This window comes from Asparagus officinalis, chromosome 5, assembly GCF_001876935.1.
Source record: "Asparagus officinalis chromosome 5, Aspof.V1, whole genome shotgun sequence".
NCBI classification, from domain to species: Eukaryota; Viridiplantae; Streptophyta; class Magnoliopsida; order Asparagales; family Asparagaceae; genus Asparagus; species Asparagus officinalis.
Genome location: NC_033798.1, coordinates 86,268,899 through 86,287,226, shown reverse-complemented (window position 1 = coordinate 86,287,226; position 18,328 = coordinate 86,268,899). Strand labels below are relative to the sequence as shown.

At 32.4% G+C, this 18,328-nt stretch overlaps 1 protein-coding gene across 1 annotated transcript in view; it reads right to left on the bottom strand.

Annotated features, from left to right (window-relative positions):
• Positions 1 to 18,328, bottom strand: part of LOC109840015 (O-acyltransferase WSD1-like) — a 69,580-nt gene that overhangs the window by 18,040 nt on the left and 33,212 nt on the right. The window contains exons 3-4 of the mRNA XM_020408508.1: positions 17,389 to 17,556; positions 17,085 to 17,297 (exon numbers count right to left, since the gene is read on the bottom strand). Coding sequence (XP_020264097.1) covers positions 17,085 to 17,297; positions 17,389 to 17,556 — 381 coding nt within the window. The remainder of the gene's footprint in view (positions 1 to 17,084; positions 17,298 to 17,388; positions 17,557 to 18,328) is intronic.

Sequence of the window (18,328 nt, the reverse complement as noted above, 5' to 3'; positions counted from 1 at the left end):
GAAAATTCTTTTTTGGAAGCAATGATCATCAATAATTTCAACAACAATGAGATGATACCGCCGACACTAGAATATAGGAAGCAACAGGGAATATATTTAGAAGAGTTTTTCATGCCAACTACAGAGTCGCATGTTGCCAATTACATACACATGTCATGGGAAAGATTAGAAAACGAGTTTTATACAGAAGAAGCCCTAGCAGAGGAGACAAAACAACATATGGAGAAAATCAATGCTAAGGGGCTGTTTGGTTCGTTTCCTAGATATAGGGAAATGCATTTCCATGTACAAAAACATAAGTTTTGAGTTTTCCAAACTTTTCCAAGAATTAGATTGTTTCGCTTTGGTTCATGCAAAAAAAAATGGTGGGAAACCAATGTATTTATTTTTCTTGTGTTTGGTTCGCATGGAAAAAAGGGAAAACTTTTGTTTATATGGCAAAAAGCCGACGTGGCTGCAGTTTTCGTCGATTTCACAAGGTTGAGGAAGGTATTTGAGGAGAGAAAAAATCTGATGTGGCGGCAATTTTTACCGAGTTTCCCTTCTTCAACCCTAGCGAACCAAAGATGGAAAAAAAAATTGACGGAAAGCTTATATCCTACGTGGTTAGGAAAAATCTGATGTGGAGGTGGTGTAAAACTTTTCCACCGAGTTAAAAAACGAACGGCAATTTTTACCGAGTTTCCCTTCTTCAACCCTAGCGAACCAAAGATGGAAAAAAAAATTGACGGAAAGCTTATATCCTACGTGGTTAGGAAAAATCTGATGTGGAGGTGGTGTAAAACTTTTCCACCGAGTTAAAAAACGAACCAAACAACCCGTAAATATAAGGCGGATGCATATCATTGCAAGAGAAGAAAATTATTTATCAACGAAGCTACTATTCTAACAAATATAAGTTCGAGGTCGAGCTTCTTTCAACAAGGGGAGACTGATGTAGGACGTTTAATCTGAGTTGGAGTCTATTTAGATTAGGAAATATAGATTAGAAAATAAATTCAATTTTAGAGTCAAATTAGATTAGGAAACAAAATCAATTTTGATTTATGATTTGTTTCCTCTATTATAAGGAGTCTTTTTAGGATAGAATTTGATACTTTCTTATTTTTGTAATTCTAGTCTTACCAGGAGTCTTATTTGATACTTTCTATTTTTGTAATTCTAGTCTTACTAGGAGTCTTATTTGTTTTTCTATTTAAGAAGAGTCATGTAACCCCAAAGGAAGAATAACTTTTCATCAATAAAATTTTTATTTTCAATATTTTCTTCGTGGATTCGAAGTTCTTCGTGGATTCGAAGATCGTTCTTTGTGGATTCAGAGAACACCCTTGGTGGATTCTGAGGTTATCACTTCTGCGCTGCGTCAATTGGTATCAGAGCCTTGTTCCTCCGATCCGATGGAATATTCTTCTTTTTTAGTTACAACCAAATCACAGACCTATTTAGATTGCTTCATGTTTTCTGTTAAAGCATCGTTATTTGTCACGAAGAGTTCCTTCTTCTCAATAGTCTTTATCTTAGATGGCTCCTTTTCTGTAAAAGGCTTGAGCACAATTCGTTGTCCATCTTTCTTGAAGATATAAACATTGTCTCTGCTCCTATGGGTAGCTCCATTATTGAATTGCCATAACCTACCTAAAAGCATATGACAAGTACCCATCTCGACAACATCACACAAAACCTCATCAACATAAGTTCGGCCGATAGAAAAAGATACTCGACACACTTCATCGTTCTGCACATCATTACCCTTGTGAATCCAGTCGATCTTAACGAGAGGTATGTGTTTCTCTGTCTTCAAACCTAACTTATTCACCATACGCCGAGAGACAAGATTCCTTCCACTGTGACTATCAATAATAATATTACAAATTTCGGCATCACGGTACATATCGTACGAAAGATATTGTGCTCTGGAGGTGGTTCTTCTTTCTTTATTACTTCTTCACTGTTCTTCCCAACTCTAAATCTTACTTAAGATCATTGTCCCTGTTGAATTTATCATATGGAGTCGGATCACGTCGTTGGCGACCATCAACGCGATTTTGAACTCCTACCTTGTTCAGACGCTCTACCGTCATCGTAAGTCGCTCTATGGCAGCCCTCATCTGATCACCATTGGTTTTCAGCTGATCTACGTCGGACCTCAGCACGTCGAACTCAGTTCGAGGAATAGGGGCTTCATCACCTGTCATCGGATCGGAGGAACAAGTCTCTGATACCAATTGACGCAGCACGGAAGTGATAACCTCGGAATCCACCAAGGGTATTCTCTGAATCCACAAAGAACGATCTTCAAATCCACGAAGAACTTCAAATCCACGAAGAAAATATTAAAAGTAAAAATTTTATTGATGAAAAAGTATTCTTCCTTTGGGTTACATGACTCTTATTAAATAGTAAAACAAATAAGACTCCTAGTAATACTAGAATTATAAAAACAGAAAGTATCAAATAAGACTCCTGGTAAGACTAGAATTACAAAAATAAGAAAGTGTCAAATTCTATCCTAAAAAGACTCCTTATAATAGAGGAAACAAATTATAAATCAAAATTGATTTTGTTTCCTAATCTAATTTGACTCTAAAATTGAATTTATTTCATAATCTATATTTCCTAATCTAAATAGACTCCAACTCAGATTAAACGTCCTACATCAGGTTTATCTGTTTTCCATATACCACCACTGTAAAGACGTGAACAATGTTTCTGTTCTTTCTTTTCTTCTGTTTTTGATACTCTATGGCTTGTTGGATAGCTACTAATGAAACTAGGGGGGCATCTGTACCAATGAAACTAAAGGGTGGTAATTGCAAAACATGGACACGACAGGGGACCATGTGCTATTAACAGTACTTAAAAAATTAACCTCTGATTAAAATTGAGGATTTACTCTTTTGACGGGTTATTCTTCAAAGGGGATAAGAAATAATCTTCATCATATCATACTCCCTTTAAAAGTACGAGTTTAGGAAAATCTTTCTATGGTTAATATTACCCTTAGGTTTTTTTGAATATTACATTGTTATCCTAATATGTTCTAATTATCTTATCTTCTTTGAATTGGTAACCAAATGATTAATTCTATTCATAACGAGAGTTAACATGTTATTGGATAAAATAGATACGTTTCATATAATTCAAATCATTTACTTAATTTAGTTCATAGAGAAATCTAAAAGACATATGCAAGCCAGCACCTAAAAAATTTTAGACTTTGTAAAAAATATTCTCCAAGTTTTTTAAATTACAAAAACGCCCATACAAATTCAAAATTTTATTAAAGCATCTTGAAATTTATAAATTTTACTTATATCAATTCAGTGAGAAATCTAAAAAATATATGCTAACTAGAAACTAAAAGTTTTTAACTTTGGAAAAAAAATATCTTATAAGTTTAAAAATTACAAAAACACTCCTAAAAAATTATAATTTATAAAAACACCTTGAAAATGTCAAACTTATAAACATACTAAAAACCTACAAATAACACAAACGTCCCCCAAAAATTTATAGAATTTACAATACACACTCTGAACTTTTTACAAATTGTAAAATAATACCCTCAAAATTGTAAAATTTATAAAAATCCTGATAATTTCTGACCTAACAGTACATTAAAATATAAGAATTATAAATATCCCATATATAATTTATAATTTATAGAAAACACCCTTAAAGTTTAAAAAAATACAAACAATCCTTTAAAATTAAAAATTATCAAAAACACCCTGTAAATTTTAAATTCATTAGTAAATTAAAAGCATATATAGGAAGTAATAATAGTCTATAAACAATTTACAATATGTAGAAAATGCCTATAAGTTTAAAAAAATTACAAAAAGTCCTTGAAATTCATAATTTATAAAAAAACTCCATAATAATTTCTAACCTATAGACACTAAAATGAATATGCAAAATTACTAACAGCCCCTTAAAAATTAAAATTTTACAAAAAGTATCATACGCATTTTAAAAGTATAGGTTTAGGAAAAACTTTTTATAGTAAATATTACCCATAATTTTTTGAAAAGAAAATAACTATTTGAAAATCTATTAAATTTAAAATTTATAAAAATACCCTTAAAGTTTAGTACATTGCAAATTACCCCTCCAAAGTTTGAAAATTTTCAATAATTTTTTTATAATTCCTTGATTTTAATGTAATGTTTAATAGTTTTGTGTATTTGTAAATTATAAATTTTAGGGTGTTTTTCACACTTTTTAAAACTTTTGAGGGTATTTATTTTATAGTTTTCTAAATTTTTATTGTGTTTTCAGTGTAATGCACATATATGTCAATTAATGATGATATTGAAGAATAAATCGTTCTTAAGATTATTAGACCATAGTTAAGTGTGACATCACTATTCCTAGGTAATATAGTTTATATATGTAAAAAATTTCAGATAATCTATGTAGTGGTTAAAAAGATTTTGACTTTAATGTATTATTTTTTATAAATTATATTTAATGTGAACCCACAATATAATTTTGACTATGGTCATTATAATTTTAATACGTTTGATTGATTGACTATATACGTATATAGACCATATATTACTTTACTTTCTCACATGAGCTAACATTTAATGCTTAATAATTTAAATTATTACTTTTAAATTCAATATAAAGAGGAGCTCTAATAACATTTATTTATTTACCTACAGCTTAATACAATCTCAATTCTATTTTTTTTTTGAAGATTTATTCTATAGTTACGCGTATCAAATTAGTAACTAAAATAATAATTATACCTTAGTTTCTAACCTCTGATTGTAGTTGGTCACTCACTATGAAATTTTTATGAAGATATATACCTTACTTTCTATAGCTATCTGCACTGACAATGTATATTTTCTAAATTAGTTCTTAATTTGACATATTAAATTACTTTTTCTTTATAGAAATTTCTTCTTTGACTTTTAGACTGTGTAATCACTATATCACCATTCTAGCATAGAAATGATCTCACTCTAAATGGCTTCAAGCTAATGTTTGAGTTGCACTAAAATATATATTATTGTTACTATGTGTATATATTTTTTAAGAAAATCATGTTAACACTTTTTAAATATAAAAGAATATTCTAACCTCTTATATTATAAAAATTAAATATAGCCAATTAAATGATTTGCAAAAGAGAACTTACATCAGAAAAGTGTGAATAATAAGATAAAGAGGAAAGGTAATGGCATTGCCAATAGCACTACAAATATCAAACTATAATATAAAGTTAACCTATTTTATGGAGTCCAACTACTGTCTATAAGCATCGAGATTTCCATATATATACTTTATAATTTAATTATTAAAAAGAGTCATATAATCTTATATAATAAAATTGATTTAATATTAAATAGTAATATCATTGTAATAATATCATTATTAGAAAAAATTCTTCATGAATTGATATGCTCTTTACGATATATAAGCTATGTACTCTAAATTCTTGTGTCTTTTATAGAGCCAAATTAAAAAGTTTAAATACAAGCCTCTAACATGTTGCTCTCATAACAGTAAAATCTACTTAGGAGATATGGATATTCTAGATGAATTGTGTATCTTATATACAATATAATTGTCCTAGGTAAGTGAGTTATAATAGCATTTTTCATTCACATCGTTTGGGGTAAGATTTGATAGGGGGTTTGCATCAAAGAAAAAAGAATTTTTTATATTTAGAGCACATGACGAAATATATCATAATCTCTCTGTTCTAATTTCGTAAGAAAATAATTCTTCATACTTTCAGTTTTACTTCTATGATACAGAGAATGAACTATAAAATTGAATGTGAATATTAGTTAATATAAATATGAGTGAAACATTAACTAAAAGTTAACATGAATATGAGTCAAACCACAACTAAAAGTTTAATGGACATATTGCAAGTAAATCCATATGCAAAATTCTTTTGCGAATTGAATGATCACCCATCTTTTGAAGACTTTAAGATACTAATAAATAGAGATGTTGTACTAAATTAATGTGTTTATAACTCACAAATAGTAGACCACGTAGCCACAGTATCGGTTGAAGGAAACAATGATAATATTTTATTTAAGAGCGAGATTATTGAGTTGATGATCAGTCCCACAAAAAACTTTGTTTTTTATTTTTACTCTATTTTTATTAATTTAAATAATCATGATATTCAACCACGTGCATTACACGTGTATCTCAATTAGTATTTATAAACAAACTAGTAATATTTCTCCACAAACATAAAACAAGAAACTATAAATCTTACTAGATAGGTTAACCAATCTTATACTAGGATATACTTTAAAGCAAAACCAAATGACTTCGAACTCTATATAAGTCGCGACACGTCATCGTTTTTTCCTCCGCATATTTTTTATACGTGCAACATCCTTATCTAATAACTCACTAAAATCTAAACACACAAAAAAAATGACATGTTACATTTTATTTTCTTTCTTCCTATATCAAGGTATACTTTAGAGAAAAACCAAATAACTTTAAACTCTCCGCATCATGACAATTCAAATGTTTTCCTTCACAAATTTTTCTGACATGTAGCATTCTCATCTAACTGCTCGCTGATACCTAAGCACATGAGAAAATGATATGTGACATTTTATTTTCTTTCATTTTTTAATAATTTTTCTAAATCTTAAATTTTATAATAAAATCTAAACATAATTTAGTAAACAAATATGCAAAAAGAATATATGGAATATTTTAAATTTTAATTGATTTAATATTGTTCCTTAAATCATGCACGATAAAATTTAAACTTTTGTATCAAAACTACTCATAATTAGGGGGTGTTTGTTTGCATGCAAGTGAAAGATGAAAGTGATAAAGTTACTTTCATTTAACAATTAAGGTGTTTGTTTTCATGTAAGTGGTTATGAAAGTGAGATGTAAGAAAGTTGCCACATAAGATTTAATGCAATTTTGACTTCCCCTAAAAAAATGGTGAAGTCACATGAAAGTAACAAAAAGGTAACTAATTTAATTAAATAATTTTAATTATATTTTCTAATTAATCTTATTTTGCCACGTCATCTTCACATTGTACTTTCGATAATAATTTAATTTTTCAAACAAACAATGTATTTCACTTGCGTGCTGACATGGATGTAAAAGTCATTTGCAAAAAAAAGTAACTTACATATTTTAAATTCACTTTCAGATTGCCAAACACCCCCTTAAGCAAACAAATATGCAAAAAAATGCATCGCATATTTTTAAATTTTATTTGATTTAATACCATTCCTTAAATCATGCACAATAAATTTTAAACTTTTGTATCAAAACTAAGCATAATTAAGTAAACAAATATGCAAAAAAAAATACATGGCATATTTTTAAATTTTATTTGATTTAATACCATTCCTTAAATCATGCGCAATAAATTTTAAACTTTTGTATCAAAACTAAGCATAATTAAGTAAACAAATATGCAAAAAAAAAATACATGGCATATTTTTAAATTTTATTTGATTTAACAGTGCTTCTTAAATGATGCATAATAAATTTTAGATTTTATAATAAAAAATAACCATAATTAAGTTAACAAATATGCAAAAGAATACAAGATACATTTTTAAAATTTATTTGAGTTAATATTGTTCCCTAATTTATACAAAATAAAATTTAGATTTTATAATAAAATTAACCATAATTAAGTAAACGAATATGAAAAATTGAACATGTCATATTTTAAATTTAGTTAATTTAACAATACCATTCCTCAAATCATGCACAACAATTTGTAGATTTTGTAATAAAAAGCAAGAATAATTAGGTAAAGGGAACTGGAGAAGGATATGAAATAGATTTTATTCAAATAGCACAAATGTTTTCGGATTAGCTATAATTTTGGTTAAAAATAATAACTCAAAAGATCACAATATATCCTTTTATATGCAAAAAAGATATTCTAAACAAACTTAGGCTCCAATCAAATAAATATAAATATTCCTCTTTCATAAACCCTAAATATCTTTCTCTCTTCTTTCTATTCGATCTATACCCACACATAAAAAAAAAGATTCAACTTTCTAATAATCCTAACAAGGCAGAGAAGCTCACGATAGCATTTCATAGTCTAAAATGGTAAAAATATTGATAATAATTCTCTTAGCATTCTAATAAGATTTTCTTAATTACTTTATTCTATTTTTTTATTTTTTAAGGATTGAGAAGCCGTTTAAATTTTGCTTATGTTTGTTCTTTCAATTCCTTTAAATCACCATGCATTTATTTATATTTCAATTCATGCATTTTAATCTTTTGTTTTTTATATCTTTTCTTTTTGGTTGTTTCTCATTCTTCATTATGTTGTAATGTTCTTATCCGTATTTTTTCATAGTTTTTTGTATTGTAATGTTCTTATTATATTAATTTTTATAATTTTTTATTTTATCAATTTTCATAAAGTTTCATGTTTCTGTTTATGGTCGTGGTTATGGTTAGGCCTTAGGGTTTCGGTTGAGTTTGGCTTTTGGTTTTATTTATTTTATATTTTAATTTTAATTATGATTAATATTTAAATCCACTTATATCACAATGTTTGCATTTTTCATTTAATGAAGGTATTCAATTGTAGGATAAATGCCTTCGTTAATTAAAAAAAAAGATACCCAGCTGTATCTAATGTGATTTTTTAATCACGAATAAAAAATTATTTAATTTATGAATTTTATTTTTTAATACTTTATTTTGTGACAAATGAACAAATAACAAAAAAAACTAGAGTAAGTTGATTGAGGCTACGAAAGATCGTGATATAAATTATTTCTAATTTCATAACTCTTAATTATATTTGTCATTTTATTTATTTTTAGAATCTTTTCAATACAGATTTCTAAGCAATATTTTGGCTCCATCTTAAGTATTTTATATTTAAATTTTGAGTGTATTAATATTCAAGTAAGTGAGATAAAAGTAACTTTTCGTCTTTTTTAATTTCACATATTTTTTCCATATTGTAGCATTTTTATTCTAATTCTTTGTTACATTGTAGATGAAACAATAATAAAAAAAGTAGAGAAAATGCAATAAGAAAAACTAGTTGCAGTATATCGGATTAGTTAATATATAGGAATGATTACATGAGATTCCAGATAATTGTGGCATCATTCATCAAACAGTTATGGTCCTCTTCTTTTCTCCTTTCTTGCATAACCTGAACAACTTTTTAGGTTTAATTTTATGGATCAAAGAGATGTGATTTTTAAAAATTTTTATTTATAAAATTATAAGAGTTTTTTTCTATCTCTTTATTTTTTTTCATAAATCCTAATTTATTTGATGATTGCATATTTGATAGCTTCTATGTGGATATTTTTGTACTTTATGCTGTCAAAACAAGAATATAATAATAAAAAATCCAAATTAAAGAGTTAGAAAATTCAGGCCTGATCGGGAGCAGTCGTGATGTCACTGCCCTAGAAGATTGAGGACCCGCCTATCGCCCTGGCGCAATCTATCCCCTCTCCCCTAGCGGTAAAAACCTCCGGAATCGGCCGGCCTCTGCACTCGGGCGTAAGTCACAGAGCTTATGCTCAGACGAAAAACGGTTGCCCAAAATATAAATGTAAATATGTAGCCAAAATATTCTTGGAGAAATGAGAGTAAAGAAAGAAGAGAGCTTAGAAGTTGTTCTTCTCTTCGTTGGTGTACCTCTGAATGAGCTCCAAGCCTGCTTATATAGGTGAGGAGAAGTGTAACCCCCGCTGAATCCAAGGGACCGTTACGCACAAATCTTGCTCCAGTTACCGCATGCAGCCGTTACAAAACGTGTAAAACGTGCAAAAATAAAAGCTTGAGAAGAAAAAATGTGTGCGTGTGCGGCGTGGCGTGGCGCGCGCGTGCGGGCGAGGCGTGGCGTGCGGGCGCGCGCGCACGTGTGAGATAGATATGCAAAGCCCACAAAACCCAAAATACTATTCAAAGCCCAATAAGGAGAGAACCATTATATACCCAATATATTCATCTCATTTTTCAATGTGGGACTATTCACAAAGGTAAAATTACCTTTTCATGAACAAAGCATCCAACAGTCCCCCCCAAAAGACAATATTGACTGAAAATTCAAAAATAATAAATCAATAAATAAATCACAAAATAAATATAGGTTGGGCAAGGTAAGTCCTCAAAGGGTACTACAGCTGTTTATTTAATACCCCCCACAATACACGCGTTGGACTTATTAAGAGTAAAACTCAGCCTAACTAGCTGTATCATAAGAGCATCGTCATCATAGAGAAGGGGTAGTAGCAAATGCTACATAATGATATTTAAATATATCTAGGTCGATGCTCCACATGAGAGTCACTTGTCCAACTTGTTTCTACCACATTGAACCGACATTGGGACTACGTCTCCAAATAATGGTTGGGTTGCCGCTGTTAGTGACCTCATTTATGGGCTTAACCCCATCTCCCTCGATGAATCCAGAACCACACTCCTGGATAATCCCTTAGTCAAAGGGTCAGCAAGATTTTTCTCAGACTTTACAAAGTCCAAGATCACAACTTTGCCTAATAGGCGTTGTACAGACTTATATCTTATTTGAATATGTTTGTTATGTTTTTTATTTACATGTACTTGCTTTAGAAGCTCTATGGTAGATCTAGAATCAGAGTGAATGGAAATAGGAGGAGAGGGTTTAGGGACCAAAGGAAGTTCAGAGAGAAGATCTTTTAACCATTCGACTTCTGTGCAAGTAGTATCAAGAGCAATCAATTCAGACTTCATGGTGCTCCTGGCAATTACAGTTTGCTTACAAGATTTTCAGGATACAGCTGCACCACCAAAAAGAAATATATATCCAGATGTAGATTTTATACTGTTCGAATCCGTGACCCAGTTGGCGTCACTATACCCTTCTATAGCATCAGGGTAACCTATGTAAGTCAAGCAATAGTCAATTGTGCCCTTTAGATATTTGAATACTCTTTCTAAGGAAGTCCAATGATCTTTGCTAGGGTTGCTAGTATACCGGCTCAGTCTCCCTACAGCATATGCTATATCGGGTCTGGTCCGGTTGGATATGTAAAGAAGAGATCCAATCAGCTGAGAATACCTTAGCTGGGAGACAGGATCACCTTCATTCTTCTTCAAGGATATAGAATAATCATAAGGAGTGGAAACAAGTTTAGAGTTATGAAAGTTGAATTTTATTAGTATTTTCTCAATGCTATGGGAAAGACTCAAAGATATTCCTCTAGTGTCTCTAGAGATTTTCATTCCAAGTATCATGTCTGCAAGACCTAAGTCTTTCATAATAAAGTGTTTGGAAAGATAATCCTTAACCTTTGAAATTAATTCAAGTGTTGTTCCAAAGATAAGGATATCATCAACATAGAGATAGATAATGACATAGTCATTGTTTATCACTTTAGAATAGACACATTTATCGTGTTCATTCACAGTGAAGCCATATTATGCAATGACGTTGTCAAATTTCTGGTGCCATTGTTTAGGAGCTTGTTTAAGACCATACAAAGATTTAACAATCTTACAGACTTTGTTTTCCTGATCCTTGGCAATGGGGCCTTCAGGTTGGTGCATATAGATCTCTTCATCTAAATCACCATTCAGGAAAGCAGTCTTGACATCCATCTGATGTATGATTAGCTTATGGATAGCAGAAAAGGCTAATAATACTCGGATAGTTGAGATTCGGGCTACAGGAGAATAGGTATCAAAATAATCAATGCCCTTTTGAGTAAAGCCTTTAGCTACTAATCTAGCTTTAAATTTATCTATGGAACCATCAGCTCTGAGTTTCTTCTTGAATATCCACTTACAACCAATAGGTTTACAACCTGGAGGTAAGTCGGTGAGTATCCAAGTATGGTTTTCCATGATAGATTTAATTTCATTATCAATGGCTTCTTTCCAGAAAGGAGATTCAGGTGAATCCATTGCTTCTTGGAATGAGCTTGGATCACCTTCAACAAGAAAGGTAAGGAAGTCTTCTCCAAAATCCTTTTCGATTCTACCTCTTTTGCTTCTTCGAGGTTCAATATCAAGAGGTTGAGAAGAACTGGAGGATGGTAGATTAGAAGGAATGGATGATCTGAGATTTTCTGAGATTTTAGATTTGAAAGGAAAGATGTTTTCAAAGTAGACTGCATCTCTTTCTTCAATGATGGTATTATTGGATATGTCACTGATTTCAGAGTTGATGACTAGAAATCTGTTAACATTACTATCTAGTGCATATCCAATAAAAGCAGCATCTATAGTCTTAGAACCAATTTTTCTCTTCTTAGATTCGGGAATAGCTACTTTAGCCAAGTAACCCCAAACCCGGAAGAAATTCAGATTAGGAGATCTCCCCTTCCAATATTCATAAGGAGTTGTATCAGAATTTTTCTGGGGAATCCTATTAAGAATGAAGCAAGCAGAAAGAAGAGCTTCACCCCAGAGATTTTCAGGTGCTCCTGAACTGAGTAACATACAGTTCACCATGTCCATTAGGGTTCTATTCTTTCGTTCAACTACCCCGTTAGACTGTGGTGTATAGAGAGCAGTAACCTCATGAATAATACCGTGTTCTTGGTAATATTCAGTCATATGATTTGAGGTATACTCCCCCCCACGATCAGATCTTAGAATCTTGATCTTCCTGTCAAGTTGGTTCTCAGATTCAGCTTTGTACACCTTAAACCTATCTAAGACTTCATCTTTAGTTTTGAGAAGATAGGTGTAACAATATCTGGAGTGATCGTCTATAAAAGTCACAAAATACCTCCTACCCCCTCGAGTGAGAACTCGGTTTGAGTCACACACATCACTATGAATTAATTCAAGGGGTTCGGAGTTTCTAGTTATAGACTTGAAGGATTTTTTAGTGTGTTTCCCTTGAACACAGATTTCACACTTAGATGAGGTATCATGAGAAGATTTGGGAATAAGGTTTAATTTACTCATTCTCTGTAAGGTTTGAAAATTGACATGTCCAAGTCATCCATGCCAGACATCACAAGATTCAACAATTTGTATAACAGAAGACTCAGAAATTTTATTAGAACTGGAATTGATTACATTGAGTTTGAAAAGGCCATTGCAGATAAAACATTTTCCTATGAAAACATTACTCTTTGTAATCACAAATTTGTTGGATTCTTTTACAATCCTATAACCATCTCTAAGAAGAAGAGATTCACTAATCAGATTGCGGCGGAGAGAAGGAACATGATAAACGCCTTGCAGATGAAGAGCTTTCCCAGAAGTCATGGTGAACTCTATACGTCCACTTCCTATTTTTGATTTAGTGGAGTCATCTGCTAAGCTTATGCTTCCTCCACTTGATTCCTGATAATATAAAAACCAAGAGCGATCATTACAGATGTGGATATTTACTCCGGAATCCAAATACCAATCAGTGGAAGAAGTTATAGAATTTATAAGATGAGATGAAGAGGCTAACCTGAAAGAGGTTGGATTCATTTCAATCATATTAACTTTGTTGGATCCATTTCCTTTAGGAATAGGTTTAGCCGGTTCCTTCTTCCAAAAGAAACAGTTGGGAGCCATGTGGTTGGTTCTACCACAGACAAAGCAGAACTTTCCATCAGACTTATGGCTGGAAGAATTAGGATTTGGTTTGAAGGAAGATTTGTTGAAAATTTTGTTGAAAGATTGTTGATTTTTCTTGAATTTCTTACCTTTAGGTTTGAAATTCTTAGATTTAGGCTTATCCTCTACCAAGTTTACTTTAGCTTTTGTTTCATTCTTGGTGTTGGAATTTTGCCTATCCTGGTCTAGATTTAAAGATTTGTTGAAAGATTGTTGATTTTTCTTGAATTTCTTACCTTTGGGTTTGAAATTCTTAGATTTAGGCTTATCCTCTACCAAGTTTACTTTAGCTTTTGTTTCATTCTTGGTGTTGGAATTTTGTCTATGCTGGTCTTCAATACGAATAGCCTTGAGGGCTTCAGTTAAGGTTAGATCTCCTTACTTGTGTCGAAGATCTCCAGCAAATCTAGATCAGAAGGGAGGAAGTTTATCAATCAAACAGGAAACTTTATAATCGTCAGTAAAAGTGTTTCCTTTTGATTGGAGATGACGGAGAAAATCTAGGAATTCATGAATTTGTTCATTAATGGGCTTGTCATCAACCATCATGAACTTATTGAAGGAGGAGGAGGTGAAACGCAGAATTCCAGCATCATCATAGCCATATTCTGCTTCAAGAGCATTCCATAGGTCTTTTGCACTTTTGAACTCATAGTATATGTCATAAAGGTTGTCCGCAAGTGCACTAAGAATCCTATGACAACAATGATAGTTGATTTCTTCTGGTTTTATAGAGCTAGAAAAGGAGCTAGCACCAGAACCAGAAATGGAAGGAGCAGGCTGTGCAGGATCAGGAGTCAAAGGTTGAGAACCACTAGTAGAAGACTCAGGAGTGTTAATAGCAGATAAAAGACCTAAGATAGTGAGCCAGTATTTTATCTGATTAGCCCACCGTTTATAGTTGACACCGGTGAACTTCTTAGGTTTGACACTTTTTGAATGATCAGGAATTGCCATAAGTCCAATTTGAGTTTACTAGTCTACTTTTTGAATGATCAGGAATTGCCATAAGTCCAATTTGAGTTTACTAGTCTAGGTAGATGTAATCTGATCAAATAAAGGATTTTGTCAATACTACTAGACCAGAAACTTAATTAAACCTGCTCTTAACTAAAAACTCTAAAAGTGAAAAAATTAAAGTTTTACTCGGGTAGTTTAGCCAGGTAAGGATAGTACTAGAGGTTGATCAAAGATCTATTAAGTACCTCGTTTCTTACAGAGCGCTTTACGCAACCCTTAAACATTGCCTTAGACACCAACTAATCCAAGAAAACTTGAACCGGTTCACTTAAAGATTTTTTGTTTCTTTACTATATATATATGAAAAGTGACAAATGCAGAAATTGAGTACAGAAGCAGAATTTTTTTTTCTTTTTTAACTAATTTAGATGCAATAAATTAAAACAATTAACTAATACAACAAGTAATATATGAAGATTCGGGTGAACAGTAATCCCGATGAACATTTTTTTTTAATTTAAATTAACAGCAAGAAATTTTTGTCAATCTTCTAGATTGCTGTCAAAACAGGAATATAATAATAAAAAATTCAAATTAAAGAGTTAGAAAATTCAGGCCTGATCGGGAGCAGTCGTGATGTCACTACCCTAGAAGATTGAGGACCCGCCTATCGCCCTGGCGCAATCTGTCCCCTCTCCCCTAGCGGTAAAAACCCCCAGAATCGGCCGGCCTCTGCACTCGGGCGTGAGTCACAGAGCTTATGCTCAGACGAAAAACGGTTGCCCAAAATATAAATGTAAATATGTAGCCAAAATATTCTTGGAGAAATGAGAGTAGAGAAAGAAGAAGTTCTTCTCTTCGTTGGTGTACCTCTGAATGAGCTCCAAGCCTGCTTATATAGGTGAGGAGAAGTGTAACCCCCGCTGAATCCAAGGGACCGTTACGCACAAATCTTGCTTCAGTTACCGCATGCAGCCGTTACAAAACGTGTAAAACGTGCAAAAATAAAAGCTTGAGAAGCAAAAATGTGTGCGTGTGCGATACGGTGTGGCACGCGCGCACGCGCGCGCGTGCGGGGCGTGGCGTGCGTGTGCGCACGCGTCTGTGAGATAGATATGCAAAGCCCACAAAACCCAAAACACTATTCAAAGCCCAATAAGGAGAGAACCATTATATACCCAATACTATTCATCTCATTTTCCAATGTGGGACTATTCACAAAGGCAAAATTGCCTTTTCATGAACAAAGCATCCAACACTTTACCATTCCAAAGATCGCTTCTTCCTAAGATAATTTCTATTTTATAAAATCATAACATATTAGATGAAAATTTCTTTTGTATTTTGATAAATTAAAAATCTCTCTATTTTACTTTGTTCTAATCCTTAGTTTTGTTCTAGATGGAAATGAGGAAAGATGAGAAGAAGAGGATGTTGTGCTCTGATACCAATTGTCGCGCGCCTATGCGGAAGCGTGCTCGCTCACCAAACAAGTCGTAAGCACGGAAGAAGAATAACCAATCACACACGAGCACAATCCAAAACTGAAATACGACAGATCAACCACAAACACAGAGATATACGTGGTTCGGCAATTTGTCTACGTCTACGGGGAGAGGATGGAGAGATTCCACTAAATCAAGGAGAATACAAAGGGTTACAATCTCACAAAAACTCACAAACTAACCCTCAACCAAAGCTCTCAACTTGCTCACAATATCTCCCCCTCACAATGATCAAAAGTCACTCTAATCTATGATCACAACTCTCCTCTTTTTGATGATTCTAATCTCTTCTAAAACGTTCCATATATATAGAAAACCTAAAATCAAAACAGACTAGGAATCCTAAAACCAAAAACAAAACAAATTAGGAATCCTAATAACATATTACCAAAACAAATTAAGAATCATGTTACCAAAATAGATTAGAAATCCTAATAACATGTTATCAAAACATATTAAAAAAAACTTATACATATATATATATATACACACACACACACACACACACACACACACACACACACACACACATATATATATATATATATACACACACACACACACACACACACACACACACACACACACACACACACACACACACACACACACACACACACACACACACACACACACACACACACACACACACACACACACACACACACACACACACACACACACACACACACACACACACACACACACACACACACACACACACACACACACACACACACACACACACACACACACACACACACACACACACACACACACACACACACACACACACACACACACCGCATAGGAAAGAAATTGATGTGAATTCAATTCATAAATGATGTATATATGTCTTTGAAATTCCTAGAGTAGAGTAGAGTTATTGGCTGAAGCTGCTTAACATGGTCTAAAATATTAGTTTCTAAGTAAATATAAGAATAAAGAATACCAATTCATCAAGTATTTTCTCCTTAACTTCCTAATATACTAAATTACAAAACATGGGGTTTTAGTAAATGACAGAAGAGATTAAATAGAAATGCAAACCTTGATTCCCAAAATTTTGATTATTAGACAACCAGTTATGTAAGTGAAAATTGCCTCCAATGATGTCCTCTTCCTTTGGGCAATCTCTATTCCCTTTCGGATATAATCCAGGGGGTCTTTGCAAATCATAATGGGGATTGGAACAATCATGTAGCCCAGCCAATTCCCCCACGTTGTGCAGCTATTATCACCTTCAATCATTTTGGTCATTTCCTATATATTCCATTAATTTAAAAAATTAGTTAAAAAACTCAACGTTCAAAAATAGTAGAAAGAAAAATGAGAAACTAATTGAATTGTTTACATCGATCCCTGCTGGCGCCCTAATGTTCACCATGAGAGTTGTTCTGAGTCTGATATTTGCTGGGAGGCTCCCCGCATTCTTTTTCTCATTGGAAGTATCATTGTATCTCGTACTGAGATAACGAGAAAGCCCAGCCGATGTTATTCCCAGCATAACGTCATTTATGGTCTACGATTAATTTGAAATATTAGCAATATAAGTCAATAAAAAAAGGCAATATAAGAGGGAGAAATAGAAGAGTCTAGGGCTACAAGCTTTTTTCCCCCTGTTTCAAAGTTTTCTGTCAGCATTAATGTTACGTAATTGGTAAATGCCCAGGAAACAATATAAACTGGTTTCAGATATGCTTAATTCATTTTCAACATTAAATAAGAAAAAAAATAATGGAGGGTCACATGATAGATCATCAAAGATCAAAACCTCGCAATGTAAGAGAGTAATAGAAGTTATAAAAAAATGAAAAAGGGTATAAAAGCTTATAGTTAACGTGGTCCGGACAAATAAGCAATGTAAGTGGAATTGGATATGAAACGAAGTAGTAATGCGAGGAGGGGTAAAATTTAATATTACATCAACAACTTATGCGGTGCGAGTTTCACACCAGAATCACATCAAAATAAACTTTTTTGATGTCGATAACACTATGTCGACTCTACATGAAATAAATCATGTTTCTAAGATCATACTTCTTCAAATATGTAACATAATCAACAGAATTACATGACAGATATTTGAATATCCTATAGTGATAAAACACGGAAAAGTTAAAATACTAGGATATATATGGGAACATGGATATGGACACATACAAAGCATATTACCATGTCCCATATTTAGAGGAGAAAACCCTGTTTTTAACACTACTTGTTTACCCAGTATAACATTTGACTTAGTGAAAAGAAAAGGCATTAACATGGTGAACAAGAACTTACACATCCAA